This window comes from Oryzias melastigma, linkage group LG4, assembly GCF_002922805.2.
Source record: "Oryzias melastigma strain HK-1 linkage group LG4, ASM292280v2, whole genome shotgun sequence".
Lineage (NCBI taxonomy): Eukaryota > Metazoa > Chordata > Actinopteri > Beloniformes > Adrianichthyidae > Oryzias > Oryzias melastigma.
Genome location: NC_050515.1, coordinates 10,954,234 through 10,978,430, shown reverse-complemented (window position 1 = coordinate 10,978,430; position 24,197 = coordinate 10,954,234). Strand labels below are relative to the sequence as shown.

The window sequence follows — 24,197 nt, the reverse complement described above, 5'->3', positions numbered from 1 at the left end:
AGTAAAAGGCCAGAATCACCAATTTATATTTTTTTAAACAGAGTTATGGTATAAAAAATAAGCTATTTAACCAAAAAAAACTCAAATATGCTATTTGGCTAAATAATTTGAATCTATCCATAATTTTAATCAAGGGTGTTTGGTTTTCTGTTTCCTTAACAGAGGGTGTGTTTCTTGTCATATTGTTGGAACATTGCGAGGCTCCTAGATGTGCCCTTTGCTCCGTGGCTGCAGTTATAAAGAGAGTTTAGAAAGCAAACGAGCACAGTTTTGAAGATTTCACATGCAGTCACTACAATGGCCAAGACACATTACTTCATTACTGGATTATTGATTTTTTTCTCACTGCACAATGCATTATGCATTTCAGGTATGTATGTGTCTCTGAAAAAGACTTGGATATTGTTTTCCGATGGGAAATTGTTATCTTTTTTTTAGAAAAAAAAATGCTAAAAAAAAGGTAAAAAGTTCACATTCGATCATTTTTTACCTAATTTATTTCTTACATTTTAAAACCAGTTTTTCAGACAAATACAGAATAAAGCACTTCTGGTAACACATTGTATGGTTTGCTATGTTGAACAATTCTGGTTGTGTGTGTATGGCACCATCTGAGCATCTTTTTTCTTGATCTTAGATGAAGAACTTGACGCTAGCTACTGGAACAACAAAGCTAGTAAAGCTCTTAGTGCTGCCCTCCAAGCGCCACGCAACCTTGAGAGAGCCAAAAATCTCATCCTCTTCCTTGGAGATGGTGAGTCCTTTTTTTCCCTGTTTGATTTGCTTCGCAGAACATATCAGTTTGCATGTTATTCTATAAATAAAGTGGTCAGATCATTAAAGAACCCCATGATTTCATTTGTTTTATACCAATCAGCTGTTTTATATGTACAAAAATGAATAATTTAGTCAATCAAAAGATTTTAAACACTTTTTTATTAATAAATGTTGCTTTTATCTCTATAATTTTGTATTTCAAGAATCAAATTATGCAATGTTGGTCTGTAACTGAGAAATGTATTGATTGTTTATTTGAGTAATTGCAACGTCGCCTTTCTGTTATCAACTATTAACTAGTAAGAAGGTATCACTCAAAAACTGACATGTTTATCACACCATACGATCTGCCATAAATGATGAGACAGCTAAATATTTACAAAGAATGGATGATGTCTTTAAATTCCAGGAATACTTCAAAAATAAAAATGATTAACTAATCTATAGCATTGTTGTGTGAAAACTGGAGAAAAAAATAACATTTTCTATAAACTTTCCAAATTTTGTTTAAACCGGTTTTTGATTGATATGATGCTTTTTGCTTTCAGGTATGGGTGTAGCGACAGTGACAGCAGCACGGATGCTTAAAGGCCAGCTGGCTGAACAATCCGGAGAGGAAAGCAGTTTGGTGATGGATACCTTTCCTTATGTCGCACTCTCCAAGGTCAGCCAACACTCAAACTTCTTTGAGAATGAGACTTCCTAAAGAAGACCCCCCCCCGTTAAATTTTGAAGCAAAACTATTTTGGGGGGATTGTAGTAGTTTAATTTTAACCAAATTTATGAATTTCTACTGAAAAAGGTAACCACTGCACTGAGTTTAAAAAAAAAATGTAACTGTTGAGTTTTCAATGTGCAGATCTTGAGAGAATATTCCCTATAGATTAGTCTGACATGCCTTTTCAGTCCATCACGTGGTGGGTGATGTGGTCAGTATGTAACATACAGAAAACTTAACGTTGCTACTTTCTCAGATTTGACTTTTGTACTCTTTTTTTAAGCCAGAAAGTGTTTTTGTACAATCTACTGAGATTGCACAAATTGTGAAAAAACTCATAAAACTGACTGATACCCTAAGATAAATGTCTGTACTGATAGGTAGTTCAAAGAGCGTCGCCCCTATCAGACGTGACTAAACCTGGTAATCGAACGTGACCAAGATGACATAATAAGTGTGGAGAACGAGAGATAAACAGAAAAAAAAACATAGATAGTTAAATATTTGATCAGAAGGATCCTTTAAATTGCCGATTTCACATCAAATGGAATGGCATTTTTAAAAGAAAAACTATATTTTTGTACTCCTCCTCCACACACACACGTAAGATGTATTGGCAAACCACAGACGGAAATATTTGAAGACAGGGCAAAAATATATGTTTTGAAATAAAAATGTCATCAAATAAATGAATAATGACACCATTTCTAATACTTTCAAAACACATCTGACAGTAAATATATTGCCTTCATTTTAAGCACATTTTTGAAAAACATGTTTCCCATTTACACAGCAGGGGAGTACAAATATATAAAAGAGATAAACTGAGATCTGATGAGGCTTAAGTATGACACAATATGTCAGAGGAGCCATAAACCTAAGTGGATGCATGTGCTATAGATTGCAAGGCCAAGAAAAGAAATAGCCGTTTTCATGTGCATGCAGATTAACCCGCACGCTAACTTTTGAATCAAAGCTTTGGCAGTCCTCTACCTTCTCAGTGGATGCTTTCATTTTTTGATGATGTGCAAAGATATAAATAACAGCACATCGGCATGAGAGTTGAGAATGAATGCAAACCTCACTTCCTTTTACTACAAGATGGTTTATGAAAGGGAGTGTGAAATGTTGATGGATTACTGCGCATCTGGTTCTATGGAAAAGCTACAGACTGTCCACTGCTGTGGTTAATAAAATAAAGGTGTATTCAGACTGGACACATTTGGTTTGCTTCAACTGAACCAAAGTTCGTTTCCTGTGATAATCTGGAACAAATTTTCATTCTGAGTACACGCAAGATGACTCTGGTCCAAGACCAATAACTGCTCTCGGAACCGTCTTTCAAAGTGGTGTTGGTTTGTTTCCAGTCGGACTGAACTTTGGTTCACTCTGAGTTTCCTCAGTCTGAATAGGCTCCACGCTCAGAGCGGAACAACTGGACCAAAACAACCACTATAGCCTGGCATTACGGAACGTAAACAGAGTAGGAATGAAACAACCAATGAACCGCAGACAAATGTGAAGCAACTATGAGACACAGCAACTCAATGAAATTTGGTCAGATGGATGCCGGCTCATTAAAACAGTTTTTAACGTGATACACATTGCTTCTCACACTGTTTTCCTGATAATCTATGTATCATAAACACTTATCAGCGTACCGCCTTAGCCGTCACCTCCTCACCCAACGCATTCTCACTCCCAACTCGCCAAATATGGACGCATGGTTTGGGCCCCTTCTGCTGCACTTTTTTGGTGTCCCCAACTCATTGTTTTTTGATTTTCCGGCTGTTCCCATTAAACCGGGACTCCAAAACCTCCTGGTTGCTTGGTACCGGGCCACAGACAGGGAAAAAATGAGTACGCTAATCAGGTGTCCCTTCAAGATGCGGACCAGTACCCTAACCCAGTATCTGTAGCAGTACCCTAACCCTAACCTGGTATCAGTTCCATGTCCGGTACCGCATCCTGCGGTTGGGGACCGATAGCCAGTACATCAAAAAACAAACAACCACCATGTCAAAAAAGGTGACGGCCCGAGATATACTTCCAAAAATGACGAGCTGGGAGTGAGAATGTGTGGCCTCAGCAACGGAATGGTTCCGCCGTACAACATCAAGTAAAAAGTGTTGTGCCAAACGTTGATACAGATGTTCAAAACCTGTCAGCAATATAAAGTTTGAATTAGTTAACAAACCCAACAAGGATTGCAAAGCTTAGGGGTTCGATTATTCTATCTCTCATTGGTTTGCCCCGCCCATGTAGTTCCTGGCCAATGACTGAAGAGATTTTTAGTCATGTGGTTTTGCTTTTAAGTTTTGGTTAGAAACAGAAATATGCATTTGACAGCAGTCTAAATACACACCAAATGCAAGGTTCATGACTTGATTCCGACCAAATTAAGTGGACTTGGTCCAGACCAACTGACTTTTCCAGTCTGAATACATTCTTAATCACAGTGTTTGTTCAAATTCATTTACAAAAAGAATTGCTGCACTACTCAGAAAAAAAGGCATCAATTTCCTTGTTAAGAGTGTCAATTTGGTTAATAAGTAACAAATATTTATGGACAATCTTTGTAGAATTGGATGATACATATATATATATATTTGTTTTCTTATTAGAAAACTTAGAAAGCTAAGTCTGGATTTTAAGGCTCTAGTTTGTATTTTTTGCTTTTCACAGACATACAATGTGGATGAGCAGATGCCAGACAGTGCTGGGACAGCAACAGCTTACTTATGTGGGGTGAAAGCCAACTATGGCACTTTGGGCGTCACTGCTGCTACCCCAATGGGTGATTGTCTTGCCTCCTTTGGGAAGAACGTCTCTTCTATTTTGGAACGCGCCAAGAGAGCAGGTTTGAACCCCATGTCCAGCAAGTTTTATCAACATTCAAATCAAGGTGCAATACATCTTTTGTTAAATGTACTGCAAAGAATTGTAATATAATGCTTGTGGTTTCCTTTTTTATGTTACACTCTTAACAACTTCTGGTAATATATGGAAAAAACTGATATGTATAAAATTGTTCTTTAAAGTTACAGCATACTTTTTTTTTTTTTTTAGGAAAATCTGTTGGGATTGTCACAACCACCAGAGTGCAGCACGCATCCCCCGCTGCAAGTTATGCGCACTCTGCCAGTAGAGACTGGTATTCAGACTCACATCTCTCTGAAGAGGCTCTAAAAAATGGCTGTGCAGACATTGCCTATCAACTGATTAACAACACAGAGATAGATGTAAGATTCAATGACTTTCCTTTCCTTTATTTCCTTTTATGGCCACTTATTTTTCTTCAATTAAGCGTTTAATGGTACCACCAACTGGTTTGCATTTGAAGCTAAACATGCAGTGCTGAATTTGTCCCTAACTTGGCCATGATCCACACCACTCTTTCTTTTTGATCTGGCTCAAGATTCTTTCTCTTTTAAATGGCATCAGTTTAGAAATTAAACTGTTTCCTTGTTTGGCTCCTTTGGTACAGCAAACACCAGGAGGTCTCAAGTGTTCCAAATTTCCCCAAAAATCCAGAGACAATTGTTGGGACATGAGTTTATTTATTTATTTTTTTTTTGGAAAGCCACATCCCCTTACACCGAAATCTGGAATCTGTCAATCAAACTTTAGAACGTTCGAGAAGGGGGGCAGTGGGCACCACATACTCTTATTGAGGCATCTGATTGGTCAACAGCTTGCAATAAAGAAAACATATCATCAAAATAAAATTAGGTTTAGCAAGAACATGTTACAAAAAAGACACCAGAGCAAGAATGGTTATTCTGACAAACAGAATGACTGAGTAATAGCACTGGTGTAAGAATTTTGGTTTTCTGGGACCATCAGATACTTCCTATTTGGAACATGGGAAGGAGGATGGTATAATCAGTCCAGTTCTCCCTATATGCTGTCTATGCTCCAGATGCAGCCATGCTGAAATAGGTTAATAAAAAAAAATCCTTTTGCTATTTGGACTGGGTGTCTTTCTATCAATTTTATTGTCAAAAGAGTGAATAGATAGGCCTAAATAATAGCCCTTGACTGTATAAAGATAACTGGACTGAGCACCCCTCACCCCATTGTGTTCCAAATGGGAAGTAGCATACCCGCCAATCCAAAAAAACTGAAATCCCATAGACTTCTACTTTAATTTGGTTGGAACCAAAGATCAGTCATTTTGTTTGAGTGATGTCTCACTCGCTCAGTCCAGTCCTCTATATATAGTCAATGATAATCGAATAAGACCAAGTCACACAAATGTCCAATGTTGGGCATTTAATTACTACAGAATAAATGAAGCCCAAACAGTAATATGTGTTAAGAATCAGGGCAGACAGTCCATCTTTCCATTAACCAGATGATGAATGATAGTCAGAATGCGCCAAACCAGAGGCAGACTGGCTCAAAGTGGACTAAATGACAGATGAAAATTCTTCTACTCGGTCCAAAGTGCAGTCATGGTAATCTAACACCATTGTTTAGACTGAAGTTGAAGCGGAAGTTTTACATTCCTTGGACCACTGATTTAAAATGTTCTTTTGGAGCATTTGAACAAAAGTGGTTGTTCATGGTTGAAGTAGATTCCGTTTCTTTTGATCATCTGAAAGATTGTATCATTTGTTCAACTCTGTAGCTTGAGATACTTTCCAACAGATGTTGATGAGTGATCTTTTGCAGACTTGTTAATATATTAAAAACAAGTGATTGTGTTACCATATCTTGGTTGTACTCGACACACATTTTGTAAGACCACAAAAAATAGCTTTACTGCTAAATCTTTTTGCCTCTGGATGTTCCTGAAACAAAACTGTGAATGATTGAACCCAGTTATGACACAAATGACTAAGCGTTTTAAAATTGATTTGTTGCTCTTTTCATTTTTTGTTTCTACTTAAGTGGACACATCCATCTGTTGGATAAGGTGGTAAAAGACCTAAAAGCGGACTAACTGAGAATCAAAGAATTCTGAGTAAACACAAAAAATATCTCTACAGGAGTGACAGAAAAGATGCAAGGCAAATAAATAGTGAATGGTTGAAAACAATTAACAATAGATACAGAGAAAGCTAATCATAAGAAATAAAACAGATGTGCAAAGATTAGAAAGCAGATGTGTGCAATAAAATGGTAAACTAATAGGACGGAGCTTAAGGATGAATCACAGATGCGTAATTTATCACATATCCAAAACAAATACCAGAAAATGCTGTAATGCAAAAAGGAAACAAACAAAACCAGAACTGAAAAGAACTCATTGAACTCATGTAGATCAAAATAAAACTATAATAGCATTAGCATGGAAACGTTGAAAGGTGATATTGTTCATATTAATGGAACCTTTCTGATTTATAATACAGGTCATTCTTGGTGGAGGTCGTCAGTACATGTTTCCTAAAAGTACGCCAGATCCGGAGTATCCAACTAGTACAGGAGACCGGAATGATGGGCGAGACCTGGTTGAGGAATGGAAAAAGAATAAAGAAGTAAATGTTATTTTGAACATTTTTAGTCAGTTCTAACTTTAAAATGAAGAATAATGTTAACTAATGTTCTAAACTTTGAACTGTGTTCACATTTTTTATGGTTTACAGAATGCCAGATATGTGTGGGATAAAGCAGGGTTTGATGCGGTCAGTCATCGAGATACAAACTTTCTAATGGGTAAGGGTAATTACAGTATATCTTCCTCCTAAATGGTGTTATGATGTACTTGAATATCCTCCTGTCTACCACCAATGCTAATTTGTCCTCTGTAAAGGACATTTCTAAACCTGAATATGTCTCAAGCATACTCACGAGGATCTTTGGGGCTTTTCAGTGGTACCAAATGTAAATGGGTGGGCTTCTGGGAATTTGAGTTTTTGATTCATTAAAAAAAAATTACTGGATAAAACATTGTTTTCTGTAGTAGTCAGGAGGATATAGAAAAAAATGTTTGACATTTAAAATCAGATTCATACAATGTGAATGAAAGTAAAACCTTTTGATAATAGTTTTAATTCACTATTAAATCAACTGGATGAAGCACAGAATACCAAGATGATTTTGCCAATTTTGCCAAATTTTCTGATGCTTATGTTCTTTTATTAATGAAAAGTTTTTGTATTTTTGAAGTGATATTGAAACTTATTTTTGTGTTCAGGACTATTTGAACCCAAAGATTGCCGTTATGAGCTGGAGAGGGACCCGTCCATGGACCCTTCACTCACAGAGATGACAGAGAAGGCAATTAGGATTCTAAGCAAGAACGCCAACGGATTTTTCCTGTTTGTTGAAGATAAGTACATTTTCTTAATCTTGATTTTAAAAAGTTCAACAGGGCAACCGAAGATTAATCTGTGACTTTTGATAAGCCTATACATGTGTTTCGTGTAAGGCACGTGTTAAAATCTAGGCCCGGTTAATTACATGTATATCCGGCCTTTCAGATCATTATATTTTATTATGATGAATGGCCTGATGTTATCTTGTACTTATTTTCTAACTTCTATAATTTCTAACTTGTATAATTTAGACAAAATATATTTTTATGGAGAGTAAAATATTGAATGTTTTTTAAGGTTAAAGTTGATTTATTCTGGAATAATATTCCTGCCTTTCTTATTGATAGTTATGTTAAAAAGTTACAGTTTTAACATTTTAAAACTTTAGTGTTAGTGCGTTTAATAAATGTTTTTCCTGTTCAGTCCGCATGTTTTGGATTGTTGCCCCCTGTGCGATTGAGTTTAACACCACTGGTGTAAGGGAAGATCCTCTGTTAAAAGTAATTATTTCAACAGAAAGTTTCTTTTCCCATATTTTCTAAACTGTCTTTTCAAAATAAGAGATTTTTTTTTTTTCATTTGTACCGAAGTCAAATTAACTTTCTGTTTGACGTTTAGATATTTCCCCAATCATCCTCATCTGACTACCAGGAAAAAAAAATCTTCATTTTGTAGGTTTTTTTTTTTGTTTGTTTTTTTTCAGTTTTTTTTCAAATCTAGCTGCTTGTTTTTTTTCTGCCACTGAAATATCTTTAAATTGCAATGAAACATGGATACAATGAAAAACGAAGCCTATTTTTGGCTATGCTGATTTTACAATGGAGTGTGGCTGGATTAAAAAAAAAAAGAAAAATGATTCTGACATGAAATATACATATATATATATATATGTGGGTGTGTGTGTGTCAGTGTGTGTGTGTTTTGTGCTTATTTTACTAAATAAAGCCTGTGAAATCATTCTGAATCAAATAAACTATGAAGCAAAACCACTTTTAGACAATAAAGGACTAAATTTGCTAAAAATGGAAGTTATCATTCCAATAAACAGATAATAGTCTGAAGTAAAAAATGTTTAAAAAGGAAAATATATATTTTTGTGATATTTACTGTATGGATGTTTTTTGGACTTTAAGGGGAAGAATTGATCACGCTCATCATGCTGGACAGGCTAAACTAGCTCTACACGAAGCGGTAGAGTTTGACCGCGCCATCGGACGAGCAGCTGAACTGACCAGTGAACTCGACACTATGACCATAGTGACTGCTGACCACTCTCACGTTTTTGCCTTCGGAGGATACTCTCAAAGAGGAAACCCAGTTCTGGGTAAACATATTTAAGGAAAAAGTTAAAAGCAGAATACAAAGAAAATAAAAAAAGAAGAACAGAACTCATTTCTGTATTTTTGTCTTTACAGGAGTGTCTCGTGAACTGGCAGAAGATGGTAAACACTTCACCACCACTGTATATGGAAATGGGCCAGGATATCAGATCGCCAATGGAAGTCGACCGGATGTGAATGACACTGTCTCCTGTAAGTGCTCCGGTGATCTATATGAGTGACCGATGTGGGAGCTTCATCTATTATTTAATTAGAATGCATACACTTGAAGAGGACTAAACTGCATGAAATTAATCAGAGAAACATTGACTTTTAGTGTTATAACTAACAATTTTAACATTTGATGATTTTGTTTCATTATCCAACAATAATTCTTGATTTTTATCCTTTTTTTCTAATTATCAGCAACCAATGACTACCGACAGCAGGCTGCGGTTCCTCTTGAATCAGAGACTCACGGTATCGAGGATGTGGCCATCTTTGCCAAAGGTCCAATGTCACACCTTGTTCATGGAGTCCAGGAGCAGAATTACATTGCACACGTCATGGCTTATGCAGCCTGCTTAGAGCCCTATGAAAACTGCAGAAACCATGCGGCAGCATTTCATCTGAGTCTGCTGCTTCTGCTGCTGAGTCTCCTTCACTCCCTCAGCTCTTTTTGAGCTTAGAGGAGACTTTGACGGGATTTTAGAACAACTCGACCATTTTACATACTTGTTAAAACATAAATTATTCATTTTAATGTCATGTGTAAAAACTAAATTGTAAAATCTTTTTTTAAATCATCTTTTTATTTTCTGATTATAGCAAAATTGTAAAATATTGTTACTTTTCAAAATTGCTGTACCATTTTAAAATACTAAAATCTTTTTGTTTACCAAAATTCCTTGTATTATTTTATCTGCTTTTTAATTTTAAGAAATTATCTTTAATAAATTGTTGAGTTTACCAAAGATTAGGCTAGAAAAGTAATGGAACAAAGACTGGGATTTGATTTCTATAAAAAAACATTTTTAGATATGTTTTTAATTTATATTTTCAGTTTTTTAGATAAAGATGGCCTGTGTATTCTTATGTATATAACAACTTTTATAACAACCATATATTTTTGTCTGAAATTATAATGTTGTTTTTCCGTCTCATCAATCTGCAACCTGATATTTGGCCCAAATTCTTTTTTAGTTTAATCTTTTTTGAAAAGTATTTAGCATAAATTAATTTTTTCTGTCAGTGTCTTTTACTTTAGTAAATACCGTTAAAAAAATAAAGATTAAAAAAAAGTCTTTTAATTCGTGTTATCTCTGTTGTAAAGGTATGTACGGATAGTTGTTCACCTTTTGGCGCATTCGTGAAGGATCTTTCCTAATAACCCACACTGGATTAAGCTCATGCACATCCTGGGAAGCAAACCCAGGTTTCATGTGTGCCAGTCCCAGCCAACTGAGAAATCCAGTCTCAGCTGTATGGGTGTAACGTTTGGTAAATAGAAATAGTCTTGTTTTTGCTGTCAATAACTCCATTTACTAGACTAATTAACATAAAACACTCTTTAGGAAGTCCACAGCAAAGCCTCAAGCTTGTCTTGGAAAACGCAAAGAAACAGGTTCATTACAATGACACAAATCAAAATCTAAAACCAGACGCAGGTAGAGAATCAAAAATGTAAATGTAATGGCTTTGTCTGATTAAAAAAAACCAAAAACCTTCATTATAGTTGGACAAAACTAAGTCTTTCAGTCTCCGTAGAACAATTCAAGAATGCTGGAAATTAGATTTTGTTATTCATTGGATGCATCACCCTATTATATTTTAATTTCAGAAAAAAATGAAATAAATAAATGTACTTCATTTATTTATAAATCACTGCTGTTAAAACATTAATTTTAATTTTATGCCACAATATCATCTTTCATCCCTCAATCAAATTCTACAATTGTCACGCACATGCACAAAATAAATAAAAATGAAGTCACTAGACAAAACAACGTCCTGCAGACAAATGACAGTCATTGATGGGATTTTCCCTGTTTGTAGAGATTCTTTTAATCTTCACTTGACTGTGGTAGAACACAATGCATCCATTGTGCTTCACACACAAAACTGAAATTCGGCCTGACACATATGAGCCTTCTGACTTTATTATATTATGCTGAGCCAGGAATGTTGTTTTTTACTAAAGAAGTTCACAGAACATTCAATGTATTACATGTGACTAAACATTTTAGCTCTTGAAACTAACAAATAAACAAAAAAATCAGCTCTAAATGATTCACTCCTTTTAAAATAACATGCTTATTTGTGTTTCCTGAACTTTAAGGGAAGAAAATCCACCAGTGAATTGACACCATCGTGATTACTGACCACTCTCATGTCTTTGCTTTTGGAAGAACCTATGCCAAAAAAAATCTGTTTTTGGAAAAATGAAAGTAATAGGATGAGACACTGTGATCTAATAAAGATCTCATGAACTGGATGAAGAAGATACAAACACTTTCCTACATGGTAATGAGCAAGTTTATTAGATTGCAAAAAAGGTTCCTCTGAGATGATGAATCTGTTTCATGTTGGTGCACATCCATAATCAGAGTAGATTGGTATAATAGCTCCATCTAATGGTGTGATGTGATACACACAGCACATCTTCAAATATAAGTTTTACATGGTACTGATGAAAGGAATTGTATGAATTGTTTGTCATTGTGTAAAAAAAAAACAAAACAAAAAAAACCCATACATTTTTTTTAAAAATTACTAATCATTTTTGTCCCATTTTACACCAACAACCATGGAAACATCAGAGCCCGTTCATTTTGGTTCAATGACTCATACTATGGAGGATGGAGTTGTCTTTGTCAAAGGTTCAATGGAATCCAGGAGCAGAATTATAATTATACCACACAAGTCATGGCTTATAAAACCAGTCTTATACAACCCTTTGAAACTGCATGGTGCCATTCCACATTACAGAATTTCACTTGAGTCAGCTGCTGCCTCTGAAGAAACTCTTTATTTCCACTTTATATTCAAAGGCGGCTTAGACGTGATGTAGGCAAAAAACATGCAATTATTACATTTTAATTAAGATAAAATTATTGCATATATTTACATTTTAAAATAGAATTATCACAGATTCATATCAAACTAATTATTTTCTATTACTACTTTTTTTTTGGTGCAAGGTCATGAATTTGCAGGACAACACAGACAATCACACACACTAACGTTAAGACTAACGGGACAATTTAATGTCACCATTGAACCAAGATGTTTTTGGACTGTGTGAGACATTTACACTTTGCGGCAAGAACCAGTACACCACCGTGCAAATTTAAAATAAATAAATAAAATTAACATAACTAAATAAAAATGAAATTGATTTTTTTTCTGTCTCTGTATCCGTTGTCTCTTCATTTTGTTGTAGCTAGTAAACATTAGTATGGTTGTTTTTATTAAGCTGGTGAGTAACTGTTTGATTTGCCTTGACATTGCGATTGCTGGAAATATCTTTGTGTTTAAAATAGTGGCTTCTTTAAGATTGATTTATTTATCTATTTATTTATTTACTTACTTACTTTTTGTAATTTGTAAAGTTACACTTTTTGTAATAAAGGTGTTTTGAAAAACAAACAAAAAACTTACTTACTTCATTTCGTTTAGTTTGTTTAGTTTCATTAATGTAATTTGTTCTCTGGTGGAAAACGATGACAGAGAAAAGTATTTTTTCCCTTTTCCTGTTACTGAATAAATTGTCAATAAAGTTACATGTTCTCCGATTGGTGAATCGTTGTCCAATCAGGAGCGGGTTTGGGTGGGACTTCCGGCTAGGGGCTTTGGAGGGAACTTTAACCAAAACAATAACGCATATTAAAAAAATAGTTTTTCATAGCTTGTATTGATTTATTCATTTATAAATGTGATTCTATTTCACCATTTAAGATAGTGCCGGGATATTTAAGGATGTGCATTTGTGTAACTGAATTTAAAATGCTAATTCAGACATTAACCCAAACATTTCCATTTGCGAGTGCGTTATTTCCTTAGGCTAAAGCTTCGTTCGGAGCTCTCTCGTAGCTCGTTGTTAGATAACTCGGAAAATGTCTGTGCTAACATAGTTTCATTTATATGCAAACTAATTTGGTGATGGATCGTTTTAGGAAGAATTTGGCCAGCCAGCTTTGTGATGCAGTGAACGACGGGAATCCCAGGTAGTAAATACCTCTTTGTTATGTTCAGACATGTTCTGCATCGTGAGGGATGCAACAGTTACCCATAACCTCGTCACTATTACTTCCCTTACACATATGTATATTTTTATTAATTTATTTATTGTGTTTGGCCTTGTCATTATACATTCAGTGAAAGGTAAAAGTTTTTTTCTTGTTTGTATAAGGCTATATTTTCAAGACTTTACGCTGTAATTGATGTGGATAATTTCAGCTGTGATTTAATATATGCTCAAACCCATATGTAATCTTCCAGTTTTGACCTAAACCCTTCACAATAACCAGAAATACATTTGACTTTTATAATTTTGCTATATAATCATATATGTTTAATTATTTCCTGTAGAGCATGATAAAAAATAAAGAAGTCAATACGATTTATATTGGTCAACAATCACAATGAAGAATTTTTTTCCTTCATTTTTTGTAGTCAGATTGTGTTCTTTTTTTCTCCCAGACGTTTAAGACATACATTTTTACTCGTCTCACAAATCTAAACTGTGATCTTTTTCATGTTTACCCTACAGATTACTCTTTAAGACTAAAGTTTTAAAAGCCAGAATCATAAACAAAAAACTCACCAGGTGAAGCCTGCTGGATTTTATCCGTTTCCACCACATTTATGCTAAAAATATCAATTTACTAATTTCCGTGTTAAAGAGAAGCATTCACTACTTGTCAGTTTGAAACAGAAATCCCCACATGATTTAAGCAAGTCTTACATTTCTATGAATAAAAAAAATACTCATGTATGTCCTTGTGCCCTATATGATTTCATATTTTATGATTTACTGATATATTGACGTACTTATGTTCCTTGTCAGGTCTGTGCAGCTGCTTCTTTCAAAAGGGGCCAGTCCTGACTTGGTGTGTAGCAAAGGGGTAGCTGCAATACACTTGGCTGTGGGTAAAGAGACAGAGAAGAACATACGTTGCTTAAAAATGTTGCTGCAACGTGGAGCTGATCCTAATGTCAGGTATGAGATATTTGCTTTTGCAATTGTTCACAGAGTTTATAATATTGTTAAATGTAACAATATGTGCATAATGCACATATTTGTTTATCAGAACGACCACAGAGTTTATTATAATTATTATTGTTTTATTTCTTTTAGATCATCCGAAGGCCTGACTCCTCTACACATCGCTGCACTGTGGGGGTGCTATCAAAATGTCAAGCTACTATTAATAAATGGAGGAAATCCAAATATTAAAGATAATGTAAGTTTTTTATAACGTTTAATGATGTTAAGGCATATTTTCCAGCAATTATATCAAACAAGAACATCAACTTATTTGAAATGTATTTTGATGTGGAAGTACAGATACTATTTAACAAAATATTAACTAGACACATTAAAATTTAATGAAAACTTTCATTTTATTTTAAGTAATTGGCACATCTCTGCTGAAAATGTAACACCAAATTCTTACTCTTATCCATTACCATAATCTCACAAGTGTTGTTTATTTATGTTTTATTTTATTTTTTATTATTATTATTATTTTTTTACATTTGGAATTTTAACAAAATAAATTACCTTTTTGATTGCTGGTCATTTAAGCATCCTAGGAACCAAATAGCTACAGGAATGTTTGTTGTGTTAGTAGTTTGTGTTTCACATGGACCTTTTAACTGAATATCCTAAGTGTTACTTGGTTCTATGTTTAAGATGCTTAATCAACTGGGTTTCAAACTGCTAGTTCATAGTTTATCTGATGTCCTTTTAAACACAATTTGATTAAAGAGGCTATACAATGCAGTATCAAATCAACATTTTGAGATTTTCAGTGTATTATAATGTTCATTCCTCACTCTGAACTCCAAAGCGGTATTTTGATCCATTCACGTATTTCTGAGCATTCCTCTAAAAACCTGGCTCTGTGCTCTAGCCCCTACCAACCCATAAAAACGAAGTGAGAATACCCTCTTTTGGGAGGAGTTTGTGCTGCCAGCCCCGCCCCTCAGGCTAACACAAACACCCAATTTCTCCACTGAGCTAATGGTTTTCATTTTAAATGCACAATACTATAAATCTTTGAATTGTGTTCTGTATCCAATAAATTCCGAGTCTAACAAGCGTTTGTTGCTTTAAAAACCGAACTCCTTTAAGACCTACCCCAAGTCACGCACAGTCGGGCATAGACGCCATGTGTATTTGTGTTGTGAACCACTGTAGCGATATCCAGGGTACTAAAGCCATATGCATGTTACGCACATCCATCTTTGCAAAAGTTCGGATTTCATTTTGAGGCAGGCTCTAGGTTGATGTCATGAAATGGACGGCACCCACAAGCAGCATAAAGTGAAACCTCAGAGATTGAGGCGTCTTAATTCCTGGTAAGAAAAAATAAATCACAAAAATAACTCATATTTCATAAATATTTTGTTCTTTAGTCTGCCAATGGTAATAAATGATCATATATATGGTTATAGTTTACTCTGATAGTATTAAGAAAAATATGGTCTAGCCCCCTTAAATATCAATTTGTTTATTCATTTTTTTTTCTAAACCTCATTTACTTAATTTTTGAAAACGTATTTTTCAAAACTAATTATTTAAACTAAGCAAACTTTCAGTAAAGACTAACACAAAACCGTTTTTGCCTGAAAAATATAAAAAATTGATTGATTAAATTGATTAAATAACGTTTTATGATTAAAAATTGTTTGGTTTATTCCTTTTTAAACCTATTCTTTTTTGCTTAAATTTATTCTGTTTATTTATGATCTTTTTTGTGTTTGTTCATAAAGGATGGGAATACACCTGGGCAACTTGCAGAGCAACAAGAAAACCAACGATGTGCACAAGTTCTTCAGGAATACCAGGCCAGCACAACGGACACTGAGGAGGAGGACTTCCCTCAGTTCAAATACTGTAAAATATCTTCAATTAAGAATCTTCTTTTAGTTTAAAAACAAAGTTTCTTAGTTGTCACAAAGCACAAATATACAAATTTTAGGTATTAATATTTCACTGAATCCTGAAGCTTTATTCTTTAATCAAGAGTGTGTATTTTGTTTACAGTGTCAAATACTGATCCCTGATTAGTAAAAAACTAAATTATTTACTATCTGACTTTCAAAATTGCTTGTTACATATTATCACCATGGAAGGCAGTTTGCTCCTTCTGAAGTCTTTTTTTTTTTCTCCTCCTTAGCTTTATATTCAGATCAGACCGACACGTCTGGCTATCCTGAGTCAGAATACAGTTTTTCTTCCCAAGCATCTGTGACATGTGACTTTGGTGATGCCCCATGGAGCAGCACTAGACTATCGTCGTTTTACAACTTCCCTAACACTTCTGGAAGACCAAGTTGCAGAGAATTGTCTTTTGACGGCTTCTCTGGCGCTTGCGTTCTTTCAAGCACTCGGATGTCGGCTGTAGCGCCTTCAGCTCCAACACCAGTCTTCGACGAGGATGCTTTATGTACAGATAAAGAACAATTCCCAACTAAAGGAAGCAAGCAACATTCTGCAGTGGATGGCGCGCGCTCTCCCACCAGACAAACAGTTCGGAAAAGTGTAAGCTTTAGGGATATTGATGAGTATTGTCCTGTTTTCAGTCCTGAACGTGTTGAACACAGTTCTGCTGAAGGCAGGCAATCCTCCAGCACGTTACCTTTTAGCATAACTGAATACTCTGAGTTTTTAGACTCAGAACGTGCAGCCACCATTTTACCCCAGCAAGGCATTGACGTCACATCACCAGATCACGTTTATGTTTTCTGCAGAGAAAGCAGCGAGAGCACAGAAGAGGAAATGGAAAAAACAGTCATAAATCCTTATGCTTTAGATGTGAGCGAGGATGAACAGGATGCACAAAAAATACAAGAGCCTCAGGCGAAAGCATTAAAACAGCAGGGACAGTCTGGTGCTGGCAGCAGCAGTGGAACCAGTAGCAGTCATTATAGTAGCTGTGATAGTGACCATTACACCAGTGCTCTGGATGCTTCTGTGAATCCAAAACAGGAGGCTGACATGGCACCTGAAGATTCAAATGATAAAAAGATGAGGCAAAATCCTCCTTCAGGTGTTCCAACACAACTTGAGACGGATTCAAATCCTAAAACCGTAGAGCCCCGACCAGATCTGGTAAAACAAACAGATGAACCAAACAGTGATGCACCGGATGGACCTCTGTCCGACACTCACATCAAGGCAGACACCGCCAAGCCGGTGGAAAACACTAGATCGGAAGCAGCTGCCGGATTAGAGGGAAATGACACCTTTTCTTTTACCCCAAGTCCTTTTGTGACAGGCAGGACACGTTCAAGGTTGAGCCGCTGTTCAATGAGAACCAGCAACAACCCGGAGAGTCTTCTCGCCACATCTTCTCTGTTTGAGGATACTCTGCCTACACCAGTACGAACTCCTCGCCAAACAGCCAGGTCTCAGAACGGCGAATGTCCTTACAGCTCACCCCACACACCCTACTCTACACCGTCCTGCTTAGAGAGTTGTCAACAAGAAAACGATTTACCCATGGGTAGCTTGGACTCACAATCTAGCACTCAATCTAGTCTCAGTAAAAGCCAAGCTGATACTCTCATTCTGTCGAGAGGTGATAAGTCACAGTCTCTGGATGACACAGTCATTCTAGAACATAATCGCGATAACTCACTCGATGCCTATGAAAAAAATCTGGCTGAGATTATTCTTGCCATTCGAAGGCAGAACTTGGATAATTCTGAGGGTAAAGAGTTTCTAACTGATGATTTGACTAGTGCTGATGAAGAAACTACAAAAGGAAATGGTGCCTCATGTAGGGAGCAGGTAGACTGTGTCATAAACAAAGACAGCTGGATTACTGAAAGCAGCAGCACTCAGTCAGACACTGCTTCATCTTCATCCACTTCCAGCTGTTTTTCTCCACGGAGATCACGGGAGGACTCTGATCTCCCTTGTACTCCAGGTACAGGATGCACACCAAGGTACAGCATGAGCAGACTTTCAAACAGCCGCCGGTCAGAGCGCTTAGCTGATTTATCCTACACCCCGGGCGGGCGCCCTCTCATTCAAGACCTGGACGAACCAGTGGAATACCTTTACACGGACACAGAAGAGGGTCACAGATTGATCGAGACACACATCCCGCCTACAGCAGACACATCGATCAGCTCCAGTATGAGCACCACCAGCAGTGAGGAGACCATTCTGTACGACTGGCGATCCTTGCACTCTGAAGCAAAGGCCAACAAAGAAAAGGAGAATGTGCAGCCCAAGACAGAAGTACAGAAGAAGGAGAATGGTGACTCTAAGGACAGTTTGTTACCAGAAATCAAAGGAATTACTGACAAGGAGCTGCGACTGAGGCTTGTGGAGATGGGGGAGAGTCCCGGTCCAATCAGCAGTCGGACAAGGCCCACCTACATGCAGAGACTGTGTCGCCTATTGCAAGAATCGAAGTCACCGCATCCCCAGAAGCAGTCAGAGAAACAAACGGGTAATGCTGGTTACCACCCTAACCTTAACATTTGTCTTAGACAACATTTAATTTATGTTTGTATTTGTTTTAGTGAACTCGAGCTTCAGTCCTGAACTGCGTGTCGTGCTACACACCTTCAAGTTGCCTGATTGCCAAGCTGATGAACAGGCTTTGTGGGAGCAGTTTGACCAGCCCGATCAGAACAGGAAGTGGAGGGAGGGGATTATTAAATCAAGCTTCAACTACCTTCTCCTTGATCCAAGGTTATTTGTTTTACAATTTATAAATACATTTAATAGCAGCCACAATAACTGGATCATTTTCTGACTTTTAGCCATTCACAGATGATTAACTGCCAAACATAAAACTTTTCTTTTTTCTTCAGAGTTACCAAAAACCTCCCCTTCCGCAGTCACACCATGACTCCTCAGGAGTGCTTCCAGACTTTCATCCATTCTATATTTTACGTGGGCAAAGGAAAACGCTCGCGTCCTTACAGCCACCTTTACGAGGCTTTAGAGTACTATAAAGGAGAGAAGACTTGCAAGGTAAAATAGCATTGTTTTAGAGCTCTTTCTGTATTTGAAAATAATGTAAAAAATGTGTAGTTTCTCCCTAAAGCACACATCTTTGGTTCCATTTGACAGACTCTCTGCCCCAAAGTTCAGCAAATCCTCCAGGTGTGGAACGCTGGCCAGGGAGTCATCTCCCTCCATTGTTTCCAGAACGTCATTCCAGTGGAAGCTTACACAAGAGAAGCCTGCATGGTGGAGGCCATTGGTGAGTGAATAGTTTGTCCAAGTTTTCACTAACTGGAATCTAAACTACTGACCTTTTAGCTGAATTTTTCCCAACTACTAGTCTAAAAGTGAGTAGAATGTGCAACTGGGGAAGCAGCATTTGTTAAAAGCAAATGAAATGAGAAAAAATTGCTAAAAATAATATTAGGCAAATGTACTTGATGTTTGGTAAATTAAGTTTATTGAAGAAGTTACTTTCTAAAAATAACTAGCTATACTGTAGATGGAATCTGCCAAGTAGTCAGCTTTATTTTCTTTGCAATTATTCTACATGTTTTTAAACTGTAAAAACTCCTCACTACAGTCTTTATACACTTTTCTCTGACAAACATGAACATCTTCACACTTTTTCCACTTGTTTAAACTCTTAAAGCTCAAACCCTTTTTTTTTTTAGAAAAACAAGTTCAGTATTATATAATTAAAAACTAATATCTACTCGTGATCAAAAATGTATGTAAATTTGGAAAACTGAAAGCATTCTGTAAGAGATTGATTGACAGTAATCTACACCCAATCAGAGGGCAGAACAAAATGCACTGTAAAAAAAAACCAAAAAAAAAAAACACACACACATTGCAAAATTGCACAAAAAATAATTTGAAATAGCAAGGTAGAGTAGGGTAAACTACGTTATTGCGAGGGAAGACTGTTAACTAATGTGGCGCTTTTCTACCATCTTTAAAGAACCCCTCCGATGAAAATCCTGTTTTTGAGTTTTTGGCATGTACATGTGACATTTTTCTTGTGAAAAGAACAAATGTAGTAAAAAATAGTTTCATTTTTGCGTTTCTTAGTATTTCTTCTTTTAAACTAAAGCTTTCTAGGACATTCCTGTTTGAACATCAGAAGTAACAAAAACAAAACCATTCTGATGTGTTTTCATGGACGATTTGATCCACGAAGCTCTACACTTATCTCATCCAAGCTGGCATCTGGCTCAAAACAATACGACTGGATATTTCTGATGTTGCTTGACATTTTTTTGTAGTAACAGAAGATTTACGTCATCATCATCATCAGAAAGAGGGGATCAAGGGCGGGGCTACTCAGCTCTGCACCAATCTCCACGCCCATATAGAGGAGATTTTAGAAACAGGCTTCAGATAAACATGAAACATGGCTTTTTAAGACTTGTAGGTTGTGGGATTTTGGTTAAAACTTCATAACCATAATTAAAACTCCAATGGTAATCTTTTTTTATGCAAGTGCTTTACCATCACAATCCCATTCACACACAAACTATTACAGATTTAAGTTCAGTTTTGAGTGTTTTATACGAATATTTGATGTCACCTTTCTTGAGATTTCCTTAAGCCCTTTAAATATCCACTAATAACTTTATAAAAAAGGTTTTGAACAAGAATATCTTAGATAATCAGCTTTATTTAGTCTGTTTAGTTTAGCAATTAGCTATTGTTTATATTTCATGCTTCTGTAAAATTACCAGCATGAAGCCCAATGAGGCAATTCTTTTGTAAAATTGGGCCATATAAATAAAGTTGAATTGAGTGTTAGCCCAAAATACTCTTTAATTTAATTGTGTTTTTATTGTTCTGCTGTCAAGATGCAGCCTTGACAGGCTGTTTGATATATAAAAAAAAAATCATAGTATGTGAGTTAGGGAATTATTATTATTTTTTTTGCAGTTTGTCTCTCACAGTTTAAGTGCAGCTATGATAACCATTACAGACCTCTATCATCTTTTTAAGTGGAACAACTTTGCAGAATCTGCAACTGAAAAATAATTTTTGTCCCAAAGTTTAACAAAACTTAATAGGGTTTTTTTTTTTTTTTTACTGATTTGAACATTCAAAAGCTTTATTTCATATACTAACCTTAAGACTTTAATTCCCCACGTGCAGTTTATTGAATCTGTTTTTCATTTTCTTGTATCATCCTAGAATTTTGATCTTTTGTGTTTTTGTACTAAGCTCCGATTAGACATTTCATGCACTTATCAACACTTTGACCCCCTATTTTTGATGGACTTTTAGTAACCGTTATCTTCTCTCTGTCATAGGTTTAAAAATGCTCACCAACCAGAAACGCGGGGATTTCTATGGTGTTATGTCTAACTGGCAGATGAAAAGGAAGCGGGAACTCGGCATCCACCTGTTATATCGCGCCATGCAGATCTTTCTGGCTGAGGGGGAAAGACAGCTCAGACCTGCTGATATCAGGCAGTAAAAACCACCAGCGGAGGGATGTGTGAGCAGCTGCGAGGCACCCATACATTGAGACAAAAAAACCCGACTGACATTAGAGTAGAAAGCAGTCTTTTATTGCTCTGATGGGATTTGGTGTTTATAACATCAGGAACTTATAAACTTTTCACTGGAATTTTTCACATTTTCTTTTAGTAAAAGTCTAGAAACGTAAAATGTTTAAATTAGGGTTTTGTAAATGTTTTTGATATATTTTTATATAGATGCAACAAATTGACCAGAAAGTTATTGATTTTAAACAATTTTGGATTTCATATATTTTTTTTACTGGTCTATCCTTAAAAACAGACTGTGATTTAACATTTCTTAAAAGTATTTAGGCTTTCTACATGGGATCATTTTTTTTAATCTTTTAGAGCTTATGAATTTCACTGGATTTATTGCTTTCATTTTGTAAATATATTATGTACTTCTCTGTAGCCCCCAACCTAAATCCAAAAATTAGATCATTGACACTCTTGAATTTGACCTTGTAAAGTAGTTTATTATATTTCTTTTGAGTAAATAAAATCATCTCCGTCTTTGCCAAAAAATAAAAATGGGACAGAGAAAAAAAAACAAAAAACACCTGCACTTCGTTAGATTAGCATAATGTTTTTAAAAAGAATAAATGTATTTGTTTCAAGCTTGATAGCCTTAACAGAATTCAATTTAGAGTAATCTTGTTGAATTATCTTTATAACAATGATTTCCATTTATTTAATTTTTTTAATTAAAATGACATAAAAGAAAGTTTTGCATCATCTGAAGAAATGAGTTTTTTTTGTTATTGATTGGTTATTACAGTTTTTCTCAGTGCTTTGTGTAAAATATAAAGCATTTTGCATATGTATTATGCCTTTTAGCACTAATTTTTTGTACTTAGTAGCCCCATTTAGATAATTTCTCATTAACTGTACCTGATCAGTAACTGTATTTCCAATTGGTGTCACTTCAGGGTTTTGTAATTGATAAGCTGTCTAGTAGTTTTACATCTATGGCAAATAAACCTAGGAATAGCAGATGGATTTTTAAAAATGTATTTATAAAACATGTTTTTCCAGTTTTAGCATTAAACGTATGTAATAAATCACTGGAGTGACACATTTGATTCAGACTGTCCATCTTTTCTTCTTGATCTCCCTATTAACTCTTAACAAGCCTGACTTTATCCTGACTTTTGCTTTAATCAGCTGTCCGGCTTCCAAAAACCTGGATCATGCTGAAAAACTCCACCTCACCTCCAACTCTGCTGTTTCCCACACTACTGACAGGGCCTGACTTATCGCTGCCAGCTGGAGGTTTCTCTGCTACATCCTTCAACAACCCTAAAACCTTTGAATGCCATCAAAGTCTGCATCTTTTACAGTCTGAGATTGTAGTTATCGGCCACTGGGCCATCTGGGTACCTCCTGTGATGACCTTGACATGCTGCTGTCCTACTTCCCTAAAGATTACAGCCCCGATGGAGCAATGATCTGTCTCAAGAAACCTCAAACTGCCAACCTTGATTTCTTAACACCTACAATCCTGAACTACTGCTTCCCAGAATCCTTAAAGCTATCGAACACCGACTATACATCTTTTGCTGACAGGTTGTCTTAATATCTATATGCTGGTGATGACACACATCTATGTCTGTCTCACAAACATATTTGCTTGAATGAAAGAAAAGCATTCTTAGCGCTCTGTCTCAAAGACAGAAGTCTCTGCAAACCCTTTTACTATCAACTTTTCTTTCCTTTGATTTTCTTGACAAACTGCAAGAAATCTGAGAGTTGTCATCAATAACTAGCTTAACTTTCCTGTCCCTTCCACATTAGAAGGATCAGTCCTTAACTTTACATTTAAGTAGCCTTGTCTTAACTTTATTGCTGCTCTTCTAACAAAGCTGGCAACCTGCAGGATCAAACTTCAAGTATTCCAAAACGCTGCCTCATTTTTTTGCCAACCAAAGGGGACAACTCTCACCTCTGTTCAGATCTTTTGCACTATCTTACCGCAGCTGCTTGCATCAGAATTCAAAGCTCTGACTCTTGCCTACAGAGCAGCCTCTTCCACATCCCCTTCCCTACCTGAAATCTTTCATCCACCCCTTCCCACTCACTGTGAACTCTGCCGACAAATGAAGGTCCCTGCACTGCACGGCCAAAGATAACAAGCTAAACTCCTCAATGTTGTGAAGGTGGAATGGGCGCTCTAACTCGACATGCACTCCTACGTCATTAAAAAAGAAACTGACCTCTTCTTAGTTTCCTTTTGTCCCAAACAAAAAAACACGTCTTTGCATTTCTTGTGTTTGTTTTTTTTCCTCAGAGTGCGTCATTTACAAACTTTAGATTCTGGTCCCATTTTTGATTGTTTTCATTTGTAAGTTGCTTTAGAAAAAAGCGTCTGTTGGATGACTAGATAGATAGCCTTATTTTGTTGATACATGAGTG

At 36.1% G+C, this 24,197-nt stretch overlaps 2 protein-coding genes across 3 annotated transcripts in view; both read left to right on the top strand.

Moving 5' to 3' along the window:
• Nucleotides 1-270: 270 nt before the first annotated feature.
• On the top strand, nucleotides 271-11,825 carry LOC112150944 (intestinal-type alkaline phosphatase 1). Its single transcript, XM_024279501.2, has 11 exons — nucleotides 271-370; nucleotides 638-754; nucleotides 1,326-1,441; nucleotides 4,181-4,355; nucleotides 4,565-4,737; nucleotides 6,853-6,978; nucleotides 7,087-7,156; nucleotides 7,638-7,772; nucleotides 8,891-9,082; nucleotides 9,174-9,290; nucleotides 9,504-11,825. Exons 1-11 carry the CDS (start codon nucleotides 298-300, stop codon nucleotides 9,758-9,760), a joined length of 1,551 nt encoding a protein of 516 aa, XP_024135269.1. The 5' UTR covers nucleotides 271-297; the 3' UTR covers nucleotides 9,761-11,825.
• A 1,070-nt stretch (nucleotides 11,826-12,895) lies between these two features.
• The window catches only part of ankle1 (ankyrin repeat and LEM domain containing 1), a 96,212-nt gene continuing 84,910 nt past the window's right edge, over nucleotides 12,896-24,197 (top strand). Inside the window, exons 1-9 of one of the 2 annotated variants that reach the window (XM_024278888.2) lie at nucleotides 12,896-13,303; nucleotides 14,146-14,298; nucleotides 14,437-14,542; nucleotides 16,077-16,200; nucleotides 16,484-18,769; nucleotides 18,843-19,014; nucleotides 19,137-19,299; nucleotides 19,399-19,531; nucleotides 21,573-22,867. In XM_024278888.2, coding sequence (XP_024134656.1) covers nucleotides 13,221-13,303; nucleotides 14,146-14,298; nucleotides 14,437-14,542; nucleotides 16,077-16,200; nucleotides 16,484-18,769; nucleotides 18,843-19,014; nucleotides 19,137-19,299; nucleotides 19,399-19,531; nucleotides 21,573-21,739 — 3,387 coding nt within the window. In that variant the 5' untranslated portion in view covers nucleotides 12,896-13,220 and the 3' untranslated portion in view covers nucleotides 21,740-22,867. Of the gene's footprint in view, nucleotides 13,304-14,145; nucleotides 14,299-14,436; nucleotides 14,543-16,076; nucleotides 16,201-16,483; nucleotides 18,770-18,842; nucleotides 19,015-19,136; nucleotides 19,300-19,398; nucleotides 19,532-21,572; nucleotides 22,868-24,197 lie in introns of those variants that run through there. The other variant, XM_036211513.1, reaches the window with a different exon arrangement.